At 48.2% G+C, this 16007-nt stretch overlaps 1 protein-coding gene across 4 annotated transcripts in view; it reads right to left on the bottom strand.

Moving 5' to 3' along the window:
- CACNA2D4 (calcium voltage-gated channel auxiliary subunit alpha2delta 4) overlaps positions 1–16007 on the bottom strand; it is a 234855-nt gene that overhangs the window by 125554 nt on the left and 93294 nt on the right. For all 4 annotated transcript variants that reach the window (XM_044281372.1, XM_044281371.1, XM_044281373.1 and 1 more), the window contains exon 26: positions 12541–12621. In XM_044281372.1, coding sequence (XP_044137307.1) covers positions 12541–12621 — 81 coding nt within the window. The remainder of the gene's footprint in view (positions 1–12540; positions 12622–16007) is intronic.

Below are 16007 nucleotides of genomic sequence, written 5' to 3'. Positions count from 1 at the left end.
ACCTTTTTGTCCTCTTGGCCTACCAATGCTGACCTTTCCTTACGTCAGCTTTCCGCGAAGTTGCTCACGCTCTTTTGCTTAATTTCTTGTAAAAGAGTTTCTGATGTGCGGGCTCTGGACCACGACGCCAGGTCCTTCACCCCGGAGGGCGTGGCATTTAACATTTCAAGACGCACGAAGACGAACATCCGGGTCGTTTCGTACCCCAGCTTTCCGGCTTCCCCGGCCTTGTGTCCGGTAGCTTGTTTGAAAGAATACGAGGCCAGGACTCGTCCTCACAGGTCTCCGGCTGTGCCACAGTTGTTTCTCTCCATCCGTCACCCGTTCGGCCCGGTGACTAGCCCCACCTTGGCCCGTTGGTTGAAATGGGTTATGGCTCTTGCCGGTGTGGACACTTCGGTGTTTACAGCTCATTCGGCGCGCGGGGCGGCGTCTACCTCCTTGGCGGTCTCGGGGGCTCGCCTGGAGGACATCCTGCGATTGGCGGACTGGTCGAGTGCCTCCACTTTCCGTGAGTATTATTTCCGTCCTCCTCCTCATTTGTTTGATCCCTTGGTTAACCAGCTTTGAACTAGCAATATGAAGCCTCCGTGTCTGATGTAAAACTAACTGATTTTCCTAGTCTACGACGTAAAGTCATAGTTTTATTAAGACACGGAGGCGAATATTGCCCTCCCTTCCCTCCCCTGGGCTCTGGTAGTATGGGGGTGTGTTTGGCCTGTTAGCTGTATTTAGTGGGTAGGCCGGGTTTGAACTGTTATACACTGTGAAGGTTCAGTTGTTCGCCATTATGTGCTCATGCTTGTATGTATGCTTACCATCGGCCTGGAACTCTGGTGTCCGCTGGAGATGGGTTTGGCTGGGCCATGATCTCGCTTTATCGGAGTTTATGTCTCTTGTTCTTTCAGGTTGAGTCTTCCTGCCCTGGATTGTTCCTGTTCTGGATGAGGTTTTTCCTCCGGCTCCTGCTTCTTCCACGTTGGATTTGCTGAGAGTCTTGGATGTTGGTTCCAGTCCTTCCCCTGATGTGGATCCTGTCGCTGGAGAGTTCCTGCTTGGATTCTGAGGGTTTCGTTGGCGCGGATTGTTCTTTGAGTGTTCCGGAGTTGTTGTTCATCGGTTATTATGGACTGGTTCGCAGAGAAAGAGGAAGTACCACCTTGGACGCAGCCTTATATTGGGGCTGTAGGGGTGGGACGTATGGGTTACTATGGTGACCATTTGCATTTGTTTTTTGTTTCTCCTTGCTGCTATGGTGATCAGTAAAGGAAGAGAAAGCAATATTCGCCTCCGTGTCTTAATAAAACTATGACTTTACGTCGTAGACTAGGAAAATCAGTTAGTTATACATCTTCTTGTATATAGTGATATGGACCATGCTGGTATAACCTGGGCATCTCCTGTATATAATTATATATGTACAGCTGGTATAAGTTATACATCTTCTTGTATATAGTATATGGAGCATGCTGGTATAACCTGGGCATTTCTGTATATAATTATATATGTACAGCTGGTATAAGTTATACATCTTCTTGTATACAGTGACATGGAGCATCCTGGTATAACCTGAGCATCTTCTGTATATAATTATATATATACAGCTGGTATAAGTTATACATCTTCTTGTATATAATGATATGGAGCATGTTGGTATAACCTGGGCATCTTCTGTATATAATTATATATATATTCAGCTGGTATAAGTTATACATCTTCTTGTATCTAGTGATATGGAGCATGCTGGTATAACCTGGGCATCTTCTGTATGTAATTATATATGTACAGCTGGTATAAGTTATACATCTTCTTGTATACAGTGATATGGAGCATGCTGGTATAACCTGGGCATCTTCTGTATATAATTATATATGTACAGCTGGTATAAGTTACACAACTTCTTGTATATAGTGATATGGAGCATGCTGGTATAACATGGGCATCTCCTGTATATAATTATATATGTATAGCTGGTATAAGTGATACATCCTCTTGTATATAGTGATATGGAGCATGCTGGTATAACCTGGGTATCTTCTGTATATAATTATATATGTACAGCTGGTATAAGTGATACATCTTCTTGTATATAGTGATATGGACCATACTGGTATAACCTGAGCATCTTCTGTATATAATTATATATATATACAGCTGGCATAAGTTATACATATTCCAGAACTGAGTGATGTAAGCGACAGGCTTTTGGTGAATACATTCGGCCTGGACATTGAAAGGTAGACAATATCACAGAACAGTTATTAAACATCATGTTATATGTGCGGCACCTTTCTTGAGATTCTCGCGTAGCAGACGCTTCTCTCCCTCTCATGTCTGCTGCTGACATGACACGCGCAGAGCACAGGCTGGTAACACATATCTGATAGGAAGTGACAGGCGGAGGCTTGGCAGTAGAGCCTGAAGCCAGGGATGAGCTATCACACTAGACCCCTATGCCAGGCAATAATATTCCTCAGTCAGCCGCATGGCTTCTAACCCACAGCATCTGGGACACAACACTGCCTGGAAAACCATCCAAAATCTGCAGGGCACACACGGGTGCAGGTGTGTATCCTAGACAGAGCAAATTCCCTCCAGTGTCAGTCAGTGAGACTTGTTCAGCTGCCGCACAGACTGTCACCCAACGTTCCTAAATCCCTGGATAGAAAATCTGCCAACTGATACCATGGTATGGTGAAAAGAGCGGAGAATCTGCTTACTTCTGCCATTATAGATATCTGGTTAGGTATTAAGATCTGCATTGTCTGTAACGGCGGCTATATTGGCAGTCACACAGCTTTCCCTGAAGCAGACAGAACAGTTGAAAAGACTCTAGATAAAGAGCTAAGTAAAGGATCTAGTTAAAGCACATGGCACTAAGGACTAATATTCAGGGTACAGCTACAATTGCGGCTGCCAGCCGGATATCATAGGGAGCAGCAGTTCACAGCTGTATCCAATTGCTGCCAGAGCCTGACCAGCCACTCTTGACAGCTGCCCCTCCCTCGGCCACAGCCGCTGGACACATCTTCCTCACTGTTAGGTCCAGAGTGATGTGCAACACATGCTTTGTGTTACAAGAATCCTCTCCACATAGGCACCCATCCTTGTCAAGGCTGTCTAGCTTCTCTACATCATCTAATCGCACATACTGCATCTGACCCTAGCTCAACCAAAACAGAATGTTAGCTCTTGGGTCCGCCCTGCATAGCTTCATGTGTTCATAGTAGCAATGCTTAATTTTAAAAAAACTGGCTGTTTTTCTGGAAACCCCACAGTGCAAGCCATCATGGGATATGTGTAACACGCCAGAGTGGTGTTACTGTTCTTCCACTCCGCTACTGTCTTTTATTGCTAACACCAATGCTATTCATGTATTTATTTCCAGGTCCTTCACCATTGTGCATTGATATTACTGTTATGCAACTGTTTTGTTCATGTAATATGACTGGTTCACCAGCAGGTGGCAGCGTATATGGCAGAGAGAGAGAAAGAGAGACAGATATCTAGATAGAATGGAACTCACCATTCCATTCTCCCCCCTTTTGGGGCAGAAGTGGGCCAGTCCTGCTTCCTACCAGAAGGGAGGGGTTGCAGTTCTAGTTAGTGCCAGTTTAGTCTACTTTCACACTCGCGTTTGGTGCGGATCAGTCAGGGATCTGCACAGACGGATCCATTCTGATAATACAACCGTCTGCATCCATTCAGAACGGATGTGTTTGTATTATCTTTAACGTAGCCAAGACGGAACACCAATTAAAGTCAATAGAGGACGGATCCGTTTTTTATTGTGCCAGATTGTGTCATAGAAAACTGATTTGTTCCCATTGACTTACAATGTGTGTCAGAACGGATCAGTTTGGCTCAGTTTCGTCAGATCCACACCAAAATGCTGATTTTGGTGTCCGACCTACAGAGGGGAATGGTGACTGAACGGAGGCAAACTGATGTATTCTGAGCGGATCCTTTTCCATTCAGAATGCATTAGGGCAAAACTGATCCGTTTTGGACCGGTTGAGAGAGCCCTGAATGGATCTTACAAACGGAAACCAAAACGCCAGTGTGAAAGTAGCCTTAGGCTGGGTTCACACAGGCGTTGGGGAAAAAGATGTGGGTGCGTTGTGGGAAAATGCACGATTTTTCTGAGCGAGTGCAAAGCGTTTTAATACGTTTTGCACGCGCGTGAGAAAAATCGGCATGTTTTTTAACCCATCCATCCCTAATTTACTTAGCATTCTGTATTCAGAATGCTATTATTTTCCCTTATAACCATGTTATAAGGGAAAATAATAAAGATCGGGTCTCCATCCCGATCATCACCTAGCAACCATGCGTGAAAATCGCAAGCATCCGCAAGCAAGTGCGGATGCGGTGCGATTTTCACGCATGCCCTGTTCACTTCTATGGGGCCTGCGTTGCGTGAAAAACGCACAATATAGAGCATGCTGATATTTTCACACAACACACAAGTGATGCGTGAAAATCACCGCTCATATGCACAGCCCCATTGAATGCCCCAAATGAATGGGTCCGGATTCAGTGCGGGTGCAATGCGTTCACCTCACGCATTGCATCCACGCAAAATTCTCGCCCGTGTGACTCCATATTGGAGCTGAGAAGACCTGAAAGTAGTAGCAGCCAGAGGAAAGTATTCTTCGGCTGGAGCAGGAGCCACAAAAGGGAAGTAGCTTGTAGAGCACCCGGACTCCATGCTAATTTATTTTACTGAGTGTCAGGAGGGAAATGACAGTCGAAGGCACCCCAATCTAAGGATACCAGACCCGAACAAAAGTCCAGTAACCAGACCCAAGCAGAGTTTAGCACAGCAGAGATAAAGAAAGCAGAGTTATTAAGCAAGCCTGTCAGCCCAGCAGAGAAAAAGAGAAAGCAGAGTTATCACGTTTACCTGCCAGTTTATGCCAAAGCCTGCTGGAACCAAGAGAAAGCCTGAATGTAAGAAAAGCCTGAATATTGTGTGAAATCAAGTTTACTCAAGTTAAGCTGCTGTTAAATTTTACCAAGGTCTGGATTAAAGTTATTCTTCATCCCCTAACTCAACAATTCCCCCTTTATTTGCTTCTGAGTCTACGTCTGGGGTCCCGCTGTATCCAGGTAGGAGCACCGTGACACATATAGGCCGCACCACGCGACTCAGCATTCCACTAAGCCTGGGACGCGGTAGGGCCCTGGAGGGCGGCGAGTTGCATATGTTAAGAGCTGTCCCTAAAGGGGACCATAGCTTCCCACATCTCCCATGAGATTTTGCAGATCAGTGTCTGAGCTCAAGTACACGGTGTGAAGACAGAGCAAATTGGACTAGTGCGAGTGTTTCTATACATACATTCTGTGCTAACTAATTCCATAATTTATCCTTTCAGGGGTATGAGGTTCGTTTCTCTGATGCAGAGTCCAAATCTCCTGCTTCCCATCACAAATCCATAAGGTAACACAATAAAAGCTTGCCGCAGACAGCTCAACAGGCATTGTGGAAGTCTGTATGCAGTGAACTCCACCTAGTGGTGATTTTAGGTAGACATAATTTTTCTCTTATAAATTCTTTGGACAGATTTTTGGACCCATCAAGAGTAAAACGATTCAAAATGTTTTTGAAGGAGGACATCCACATTAATGTCAGTTCAGTGAGGCCGTACTGGGCGACAGTTAGGGGAGGCCGTCATGAGGGGTTTTGGCATGAGGGGGCCAGAGGTGATAGGGTTAAGTAGCTGTAGGAATTGCGGTGGGTGGAGTTAGAAAGGGGTGGTATAGGGAGGTTATATCAAGGGGAGGAGTGTAGGAGCCATTTTAGATTTTAAAATCTAGGAGAAGAAGCAAACTAGCTTGATGGAGATTGAGGTTTTAATTGAGCAGTTGCGGGCAGCGGCGGAGACCCGGGGACCCGAATGGCTGCAGGACCAGGTGGCTGGTGTGTTGCAGGGGGCGGCGGTGAGTAGTGTCAGCTCACCGCCAACTGGTAGACGGCCGCGGCGGGCACGGCCGCCGGCGCGCCTTAGTCCTGAGGCGACCCCCAGAGCTCGGCGCCGGGTGCAGAGCCCCCTCGGGGACCCTTCACTGAGGGAGGGCGGTGGTGTGCCTGCTGCCAGACCCTCCCGACGTGGGAGGAATCAATATGCACGGCGGAGCCCTAGAACAGGCGGGCGGATCCCTCCCCCGCCTCCGGCAGTAAGAGCGGTGGATGCGGGACCAGGTGCGGCGGGTGCCCCCAGTCCGGGGGAGGCCGCCCGGCGTGGGAGAGATGAGCAGGCGGTCGTGGCTGTGGGCAGTGAGATGGCGGCGGCGCACAGGCCACAGGAGACAGTTGGGCGACATGGCGGAGGCTCCGCCCATCGTGTGAGGGGAGAAGACCATGGCACATCCAGCAGGCCAGGTGCTGGGATGTTGGTGGCGCAAGAAGAAGAGGTTCGTGCTGAGGAGGAAGATCATCAGGAAGCAGGACCTTCGGCTGCGGGGTTCACAGCCCCCCGGCAGCTTGGTGAGGCTAACTGTGGTATCATTAATGCATGGACGGGTGGCCAAGGGGGAGGTGGGGGGCCACAAGGTGATTTAGGTAAGGGATTGGGGCAGCTTTTTCAGAGTTTGGCGGGGTGGGTGGCTGGTTTTGGGGGGGCGGGAATGTCTCCTGTGCCTGCATGGGGAGTGGGGGCTGGGGTTAGTGGTGGTCCGGCCAGTGTGACGAGCAGGGTGGGAGATTCGGTGTCCGTTCAGACGCAGGTTGGGGGGGAGGATGATAGGGCAAAAGTGGACGACACGGCGCGGGGGGAAGTGTATGTCTGCTTTGAGGGTCCTTTGGGGGCGCACTTAAAAATGGAAGTGCGGGAGCGCATTTGGAAGGGGGAGTATGTGGAAATATTTTCCTTGCTCCCCCTGGAGAGGTTTAATTTAGATAGGGGTAAGAAGGAGGAGGGTAAGAAGGAGGAGGAGGAGAAACGGAGGTTTCGTCTTATTCCGCGGACATTTTCTAATTGGCTGCAGGCATTCGCTATTTTAGCCAGTGTGGTAGGGGAAAAGAAGCCGGAGTGTTGTTCGGCGCTTTTCTGCTATATGGATGCGATTGGGGAAGCGTTTCGTGTGTACGGGGGGACGGGTTGGTTGCGGTACGACGAACAGTTCCGACAGAGGATGGCGGTGCGTAGTACAATTAGATGGGACCATAAGGACATAGGGTTATGGATGCGGGTGATGGCTCCGGTGCGTGCGGTGCAGTCCTTTCGGGGGGAGTCGGGGGGTTCAGGACAGGCGTCCTTTTCAGCGGCGTCGGCAAAAGGGCTTTGCTTCCTCTTTAACGAGGGCAACTGCAGGTTTGGGGCAAAGTGTCGTTTTAAGCATGAATGTTCCGCATGCGGCGGGAATCATGGATTCAGTCGTTGTTTCAGAGGGGGTAGGCAAAAAGGGGGCGAGGCAGGTGGAAAAGGGGTTGACACCGGTGCGGGTAGCAGAGATGGGCCCCTTCCTAAATAGATATCCGGATCAAGGGATGGCGGAATTTTTGAGGGTCGGTTTTACGGAAGGTTTTTGTATCCCCTCGTTTCCGGTACCGGTGGTTGCAGGGAGAAAAAATTTGCGTTCGGCACTTGAGCATCCCGGGGTGGTGTCTGAAAAATTGGCGAAGGAGGTATCTTTGGGGCGCATGGATGGCCCCTTTTTGAGTCCCCCCTTGGTCAATTTGAGGGTATCACCTTTGGGGATTGTACCCAAGAAGGAGCCGAACAAGTTTCGGTTAATTCATCATTTGTCCTATCCTAAAGGTGCGTCGGTCAATGAAGGTATTGACCCTGAATTATGTTCAGTGGTTTATACTTCATTTGATGCGGCTGTAGAGTGGGTGAGAAAACTGGGGGTGGGGGCGTTGTTGGCAAAAACGGATATTGAGGCTGCGTTTCGGTTGTTGCCTGTTAATCCGGACAGTTTGCATTTGTTGGGTTGTTATTGGGAAGGGGGTTATTTCGTGGATAGGTGTTTGCCAATGGGGTGTTCAGTGTCATGCGCATATTTTGAAGCTTTCAGTTCCTTTTTGGAGTGGGTGGTTAGGGACGTTTCGGGTTGTTCATCCATTATTCATTATTTGGATGATTTTCTTTGTTTGGGTCCGGCGGGGTCTAGGGTCTGTTCGTTGTTACTTAGCACTTTGGAGTCGGTTTTTGGTTTATTTGGGGTCCCGTTGGCTGAGGGAAAAACGGTGGGTCCCACTACGGAATTGAGTTTTCTGGGTATTGTTATCAACACGGAAAGGATGGAATGTCGGTTGCCTGAGGATAAATTGCAGGATTTACGTTTAGTGGTGGAGAGGGCTAGGATATCGACTAAGATCAGGTTGAGGGACTTGCAATCGCTGCTTGGGAAACTCAATTTTGCATGTCGGATTATGCCAATGGGGAGAATTTTTTGTCGTCGGTTGGCGGGGGCTACTGCAGGCGTTACGGCCCCGCATCATTTTATAAGGTTGGGGAAGGAATTGAAAGGGGATTTGGCGGTGTGGGGGGAATTTTTGCAGCAGTTCAACGGTCGGACTTTGGTTTTGGGGGCAGCTGTGGATAATTTTGACTTTGAGTTGTTTTCGGATGCGGCGGGCGGTTCGGGATTTGGTGTGTACTGTCATGGGCAATGGTGTGCGGGTAGGTGGCCGATTAGCTGGGTGGAGAGGGGATGGGTTCGGAATTTAGCATTGTTAGAGCTTTTTCCAATTGTTCTAGCCATGGTGTTGTGGGGGGATCGGTTTAGAGATAAAAAGATCCTTTTTCACTGTGATAATTTGGGGGTGGTTCAGGCCATTAATGGTATGACGGCGTCTTCGCCGCCGGTTATTCGATTGTTACAGCATTTGGTTTTGGTCTGTTTGTCGCGTAATGTTTGGGTGGTAGCAGTACATGTGCCAGGTATTTTTAATAATATTGCGGATGCCCTTTCTCGTTCTCAGCTGGAGCGGTTTCGGCAACTGGCGCCAGGAGCGGATGCCGAGGGAGTGGAATGTCCGGAGTCCATGTGGGAGATGTTGGAGGTATCATAGACGGTCTCCTTCGGGACTCAATGAGTACCGGAACATGGTTGGCATACGGTAAAGTGTGGGGGGAGTGGCTGGATTGGTGTGAGGAGTTGGGGGCGCACGTTGATGAGGGGGATATTCCGTTATTGTTGTTTTTGGGGCATGTGAGGGAACTGGAGTGGTCGGTGTCAAAGTTGAATAAATGGATTGCTGGGCTGGCCTTTGGCTTCAAATTGAGGGGTTTGGCAGATGTGACCAAGACGTTTTTAGTGAGGCAGGTGTTGAGGGGTTGGCGGCGCGGTCAGAGGGTCAGAGATAAAAGGAGGCCGGTCTCGTTTGATTTGTTATTAAGATTAGGCACGCGGTTGGAATTGGTTGGTAGTTCAGGTTGGGAGGTGAAGCTGTTTAGGGCAGCTTTTTCTTTGGCGTTTTTTGGAGCGTTTCGGATTGGCGAGTTGGTATGTCAAAGTGTGCGGGTTGTTGGTGGCGGGCTGCTGAAGGAGGATGTGGGGTTGTTGGAGGATAGGGTGGTGATAAAAATTCGTAGGTCTAAGACTGACAAGTTAGGTAAGGGGAGCTTTGTGAGGTTGTTTGAGGTTCCGGGTTGTGCGATGTGTCCGGTTCGGTGTGTTGGGGAGTATACAGCTTTGGGTGGCGCTGAATTGGGTCCGTTGTTGAGGCACAGGGATGGTTCGTATTTGTCCCGGTACCAATTTCTGGCAGTGTTCAGGCGTTGTTTGCAGGAGTTGGGTATTACAGCGGGGGACTTTGCGGGGCATTCGTTCAGGATAGGGGCGGCGACGGAGGCGGCCAGGTGGGGCATGAGTGACGAGGTAATCAAGAGGATTGGTAGATGGGAATCTGTTAGGTTTAGGTCCTATGTGCGGGTGGGAATGTTGTAGGAGGGCATTGACTGATGTGTCTTGTGTTGCCTTGTCTTGTTTTTCAGATTCCGGTTCCGCGTTGGTTTGGATCATGGGGCACTCATTCGTGTTCTGGGGTGCTTTGAGGGCCGATGTTCGTCATGAGGGTCGGCAGCTGGGGTTTGACAGGGACGTCGCGGTTATCAGATGGTTGGGGATGAGAGGTATGTTGTGGCAAGGGGTGTTAAGGGAGGTCCATCGTTATGTACGTTTGAGTAGAGCGCCGGACGTGTTGGTGCTACATGTGGGTGGGAATGATTTGGGGGGGCGGCCCGTTAGAGAGCTATTAAGGGATATTAAGTTTGACCTGTTACGGTTGTGGTCGTTATTCCCGGGCATGGTCACGGTGTGGTCAGACATCGTGCCTAGGCAGGTATGGCGTGGGGCGCGTTCAGTTGAGAGACTCAATAAGGCAAGGATAAAGGTTAATAGGGCAGTGGGTAAGTTTCTGGCCAGGAATGGGGCGGTGGCAGTGCGGCATTCGGAGCTGGAGGCTGGAGTGGGGGCGTTTTGGAGGGCCGATGGTGTCCATTTGAATGCCGTTGGTATTGATTTGTGGTCATTGGGGCTTCAAGGAGGAATCGAGCGAGCGTTGGGTGTGTGGAGGAACGCGCAATTCTGAGGGTGTTGAGTCAGGTTGCGCGTTGTTGGCGGTGGGAGGTCCTCGAAGTTGGTGGTAAGGATGCTTCAGGTGAATGGGAGGGCCTCAATGGTGGGGCTGGACTCCCATGGTTGGACAGTTGGCTCGGATAAAAGGCGTCCGTCAGGTGGTCTCCGAGCTGGTGCTTTACGGCTGGAGGCAAGACGGATGTGCCAGTTTGTTGGTGACCTGTGTTTTAATGAATTTGGGGCTTCAAGGACCTCCCTCGTCATGGGTAAGAAAATGTAATATGATTTATGGTTTGTTGTATTTATGTTAATAAACGGCTGCTGTGGCCATTATTATCCAACTCTGGTCTCTGTGTCTTATTGGGAGAGTTAGGGTAAATGTGTGGTCAAAGCAGTACAATAGGGGCCCCCGAGTGAATAGCCAATAACCCACTCAAGTGAGGCCGTACTGGGCGACAGTTAGGGGAGGCCGTCATGAGGGGTTTTGGCATGAGGGGGCCAGAGGTGATAGGGTTAAGTAGCTGTAGGAATTGCGGTGGGTGGAGTTAGAAAGGGGTGGTATAGGGAGGTTATATCAAGGGGAGGAGTGTAGGAGCCATTTTAGATTTTAAAATCTAGGAGAAGAAGCAAACTCCCACCCTCCCTCCCTTGGTGAAGGCCTTAGGGGAAAGGTGGCGTTTTTTTGGGTTGGGGCATGGGTTGTTATGTGTTGTACGTGTGTGTTATGTCGCGGCAGTCGTGGCGGTGGGAGGTCCTCGAAGTTGGTGGTAAGGATGCTTCAGGTGAATGGGAGGGCCTCAATGGTGGGGCTGGACTCCCATGGTTGGACAGTTGGCTCGGATAAAAGGCGTCCGTCAGGTGGTCTCCGAGCTGGTGCTTTACGGCTGGAGGCAAGACGGATGTGCCAGTTTGTTGGTGACCTGTGTTTTAACGAATTTGGGGCTTCAAGGACCTCCCTCGTCATGGGTAAGAAAATGTAATATGATTTATGGTTTGTTGTATTTATGTTAATAAACGGCTGCTGTGGCCATTATTATCCAACTCTGGTCTCTGTGTCTTATTGGGAGAGTTAGGGTAAATGTGTGGTCAAAGCAGTACAATAGGGGCCCCCGAGTGAATAGCCAATAACCCACTCATGAATTTCCCTTCTAATGCGTAAGTTAAAATCAGGGAAATTCGTTGTCTCTAAATGAAGCATCAAAATAAAATGACTTTTGTATGACGGACAGCACATGTGCAGTACCCCAGAATAGGGTACTTGCAAAGTGTTCTTGTTATCTAATGTTATTTAATATGTTAATGCGTTGTCATGTGCCAGCATATCTTTGTATGGATCAGTCACCGTTAATAATCCTAACTCTGTCCTTGTAAAAAGTTAGGTGTTGAATTTAGATCCGTTCCATCGTATCTCAATCCTGTACCCCTTGCCTGGGAATTACAGTCAGACTTGCAAGAGCGTAATTGCCAGCTTTAGATTCTGAAGAGAAGAAAGAGACGTTGGAAAGCTAGATAGAAGGAGTACTACAATCTCCATCCTAGCCTATAGCCTACACTGTGAATTGTTTGGAATTGTGTTTTAATACTGTTGAATGTACTACAGCTCCCATTCTGCACTTTAGTGAAGAGAGACTTGTCTATTTTCTACAACTGGCCTGGTTACTGACTCCAGCACCACAAGCCAGTCACTGCACATACATCTCCTGCCTTACACCGACACCAAACTTATAACACCAAAGGCACCCCAACATCAGACCCAGCCCTGACCTAGGGAGCATCAGTGTGATGACTGGCACTATTGCAGCCAGAGCCAATCTCTGTTCACAAGCTGGATTTGGAAATGGAAAAATTGCTACACATTTTCCCAAACTTTCAAAGGGAAAAACACATTAAACTGTATACCAAATACTGGAATTTTGGAAAAACTTCTTGTCAACTAAAAAGTATTTTGTCATTTTGGAAAAAATTACAAGATGATGGTGAAACAAATAAGAACCGGAGACATGGTCCTACCTGCAGCAATAGCAGTTTTATTGTGGACGGTGACCGATACAGCAGTACTGACCGTCACCACTTCTGGTCTGTAAACTCCATCTGCAAAGACATCAAAGTCAAATATCAATCACTGTGGGAGACAAAATGAAAAGTAATGCGTCTGATTAAAATGTATGCGGTCGACATGTGACTGAGACATTTTAGGCAAAAATAAAATAAAAAATAAATGCTTGCGTTTTATGAAACCACTTTTTGTAGAAATTTTTATTAATTAATTAGACCTTACAGTTTACTGCTGTAAATAAAGACTATCCACTTATAATATCGCTCTATTATAAAATTCTGTTAAAAATGTTTTTACGCAGATAGGTCTGTATTGAGGGGGCAGCATATGATAGCAGGAGAGGGGCTCAGCTAAAAAAAAATATATTGTTTTCTATTATTTTATTCAGAATTTTATTTCATATAAACTGTGTACATATTACCAGGACCTATAGAGAAGGCTAGTGGGTCCTGCTTATGTGAATTCAGTAAATGTGCCAGGGTCAATGGCCCTGCCCACACCAGCCCCCTTTTCATAAAGTGGTGAGGGCAGCATAAAAACATAATTTGCACCTAAATATAGGGAAAATGGCGTTCAAATAGATGAAAACCCTAGTTTTGCAAATTTTTACGCCAGTTTCTAGCATGGGATTCATAGTAAATGACCCCCTTTGAGTCCTGATTCGCCTGCCTTTACTTAGAAAAAGTCAGAAAGTATTACTTCCCCCACCCAATTACTCCGAGTTCTACTTCTCCTACCCACTACTAGAGAAAGCCAGTGAGTACTGCTTACCCCACCCACTGATAAAAGTCTCATTCACATGTCAGTGTTATGATCAGTGATTTCCATCAGTGATTGTGAGCCAAAACCAGGATTGGAGCCTTCACAGATGTAAGGTATAAGGGAAAGATCGGCACCTGTTCTGTGTTTAGAGCTGCACCTGGTTTTGGCTCACAATCACTGATGGAAGTCACTGAACAAAGCACTGACGAGTAAATGAGGCAAAAGACCGAGGCCCTGATTTATTATACCTTCACTCCAGAATTCTGGAGTCAAAAAGTCACAAAATAGGGCTTTTGCGACTTTTTTGCACTCACTTGCGCAAAAATTTTGGACTTTTTGCATTTTTACACCACTCACTCCATGTCACGACTATGCTGATGGTCGTGACTCTTAGACTTCGCATGCAGTTGCCAGCGGTCAGTTGGTTGTTCATCGCAGCTGAGGGCTGTAAGTTATTAGCCTCACGTGCGGTTGCCGCTGGCAACATGGTGTTGTTGGCACTGTAGCAGCCTGAGCTTGTTGCTGGGCTGCTCACTGTCTATGCATGCGGTTGCCTGTGGCAACTTGTGTTATATGTGTGCACTTTCCCTGTTTGGTGTGCACAAGGTTTATTTGTGTGTGCACTTTCCCTTTAAGTGGCTTCACTACCCTGTCTGGTGTTGGAAGGGTTAATTCCCTTTCCACTGTGTGTCTGTGTCAGTGTGGCTACTTGGGCTACTTTAGCCTCAGTTGAGACCTGAAGCTGAGGGGTACTCCAGCCTTGTGGTAAGCTGGAGTCATCATCCTGGTCTTATACCATCTGCCAGTGAGGGCCACCCTTGTGGTCATAAAACTATATGTCTGATGTTAGAAGATGTTTTTATGGTCTTCTGTTTAGTGCAGATATGGATGTCCTGGTTACCTGTGTGATATGTGTTGTGTGCTGTGTCCTTTTGTGTTTGTGTTTGGTGTGGACAACAGCAGTTGAGCACGGGTTCCAGTCAGTGTGTCTGTGGCACGTAGTGGTGGAAGTGGTTTCATGCGCCTGCCATATCCATATGCTGTTGATGTTCACCTTTACTTGCAGCTTGGCCAGGTTAGACTACTGTTCCTCTGTGTCTAGGATGAACAGGTTGTCTTACCCAGCTCCTAGCTCAGGGATCTGCTGAGGGCTAGTAGGAACCCGAGGTTCCTGAGTATGAGCCCTCCTACTATCTGGGTCGGCTCATACAGTTAGGATTCAGGGTCAGAGTTAGGGACGCTGTAGGAGGTGACCTGCTCCCTAATTCTGTTGTCCTGGCCAAGCAGCTGCCCTCATGCGTTTAACATCGCACGGCTGAGGGTTTTCCCCATCCTCAGCCCTGACACTCCAGTTTTTGTAATATGGGTGGAAAAGTGGATGTGGTCATCTATGTTAATGAGTTTCACTCCAGATTTATCATTGCCACTGTGAGGAATGTGGAGCTATGATTTTATTCCGGCCATTTGCTCTAGGTGTGGGCAGAGGAAATAAAACTCCACAGGGGGTTCTTGCTTCAAAGGGCGACCACATGTTTACAGTTCACACCCCACTCAGCCACCCTGGCAACTCAACCTCTCTGGCAGGATGAACAAAAGAACCCATCAGACATCATGGAACCGAGGGTTCATAAGGAATTATGAATTGCCCGTTCATCACAGGCATAAACCAGTTACATATCTATGACCCGGGGACCAAGACATACCTCTGGTCGCCGCTTGGGGGTCGGGTGCCAGGAAGGGAAGATACAGAGATCTCCTAGTAGGAACCTAATAACAGCGCCATGTTTGGTCTCCACTTGTAGCCGGAACCCAGCTGGATACCATGCTGCCAGAACCATCTCCCTCTGATCTTCTGGTGAGGAGCTATGATCCATAATGGGGTTTTGGAGTCTGCGTTGCCTTACCGGACAAAGGGGTCCTCCCAGGAGGAGGGAGGGGAGTGGCCGACTACAGGTGAAAAGGCCTATGCAGGCCAGAGTCTTTCTCTGAGGGGGGCCACATCGAGTAATGTGTTTGGGGAGACCTAGAACTGCCAACATCACTTCCCCCGTGTGACTACAGCTAAGGATTACAGCAACTAAGAACTAATCATCCTAACACAAACGACTACTCATCCACCTGGTAACTGACTTTTGCTCTGTTTTTACCACGTCATCTGTATTTGCACATCTGACCATTGTATATCTTCTCTGTGTATATAGTGCTATGTCTAGTGCGCCCTTAAGGCAATTAAATATATAATTAAATCTTACGCTGTTCTTGTATCTCGATCACGAATCCCCACGTCCATGCTTTGGCCTAGTTATATGCTACTTAGGGTTGGTTCTCGACCTGATATAATCCCGCTAGCGGACCGGGCTTATATCTAACAAGGAACTGGTGGCAGTCTACCGGGCTGACAGGGCACAGTTTCACTGGGGCAGTGAAAAGGCCCTCTCAGTTTGTCAGGATTGTGAGCGAGTGTGGAGTCACACTAGAGGTAGCGTGGACCAGCCTCTCTCTCTCTCTTCCCAGGCCTCCCTGTGCCTGCGTGGACAGGAGGTGTCTGTGTAAACTTTGCGAAGCTGACCTTACTTACTCCCAGGGAGGGTGAAACATCACGTCTTGGTAACCAGTTATGAAACCGTACCACGTGAGCTCGATGTAGTTGACATCAGCT

This window comes from Bufo gargarizans, chromosome 2, assembly GCF_014858855.1.
Source record: "Bufo gargarizans isolate SCDJY-AF-19 chromosome 2, ASM1485885v1, whole genome shotgun sequence".
NCBI lineage: Eukaryota > Metazoa > Chordata > Amphibia > Anura > Bufonidae > Bufo > Bufo gargarizans.
The sequence above is the reverse complement of the archived record's forward strand: the minus strand, read 5'-3'. Positions and strand labels throughout refer to the sequence as shown.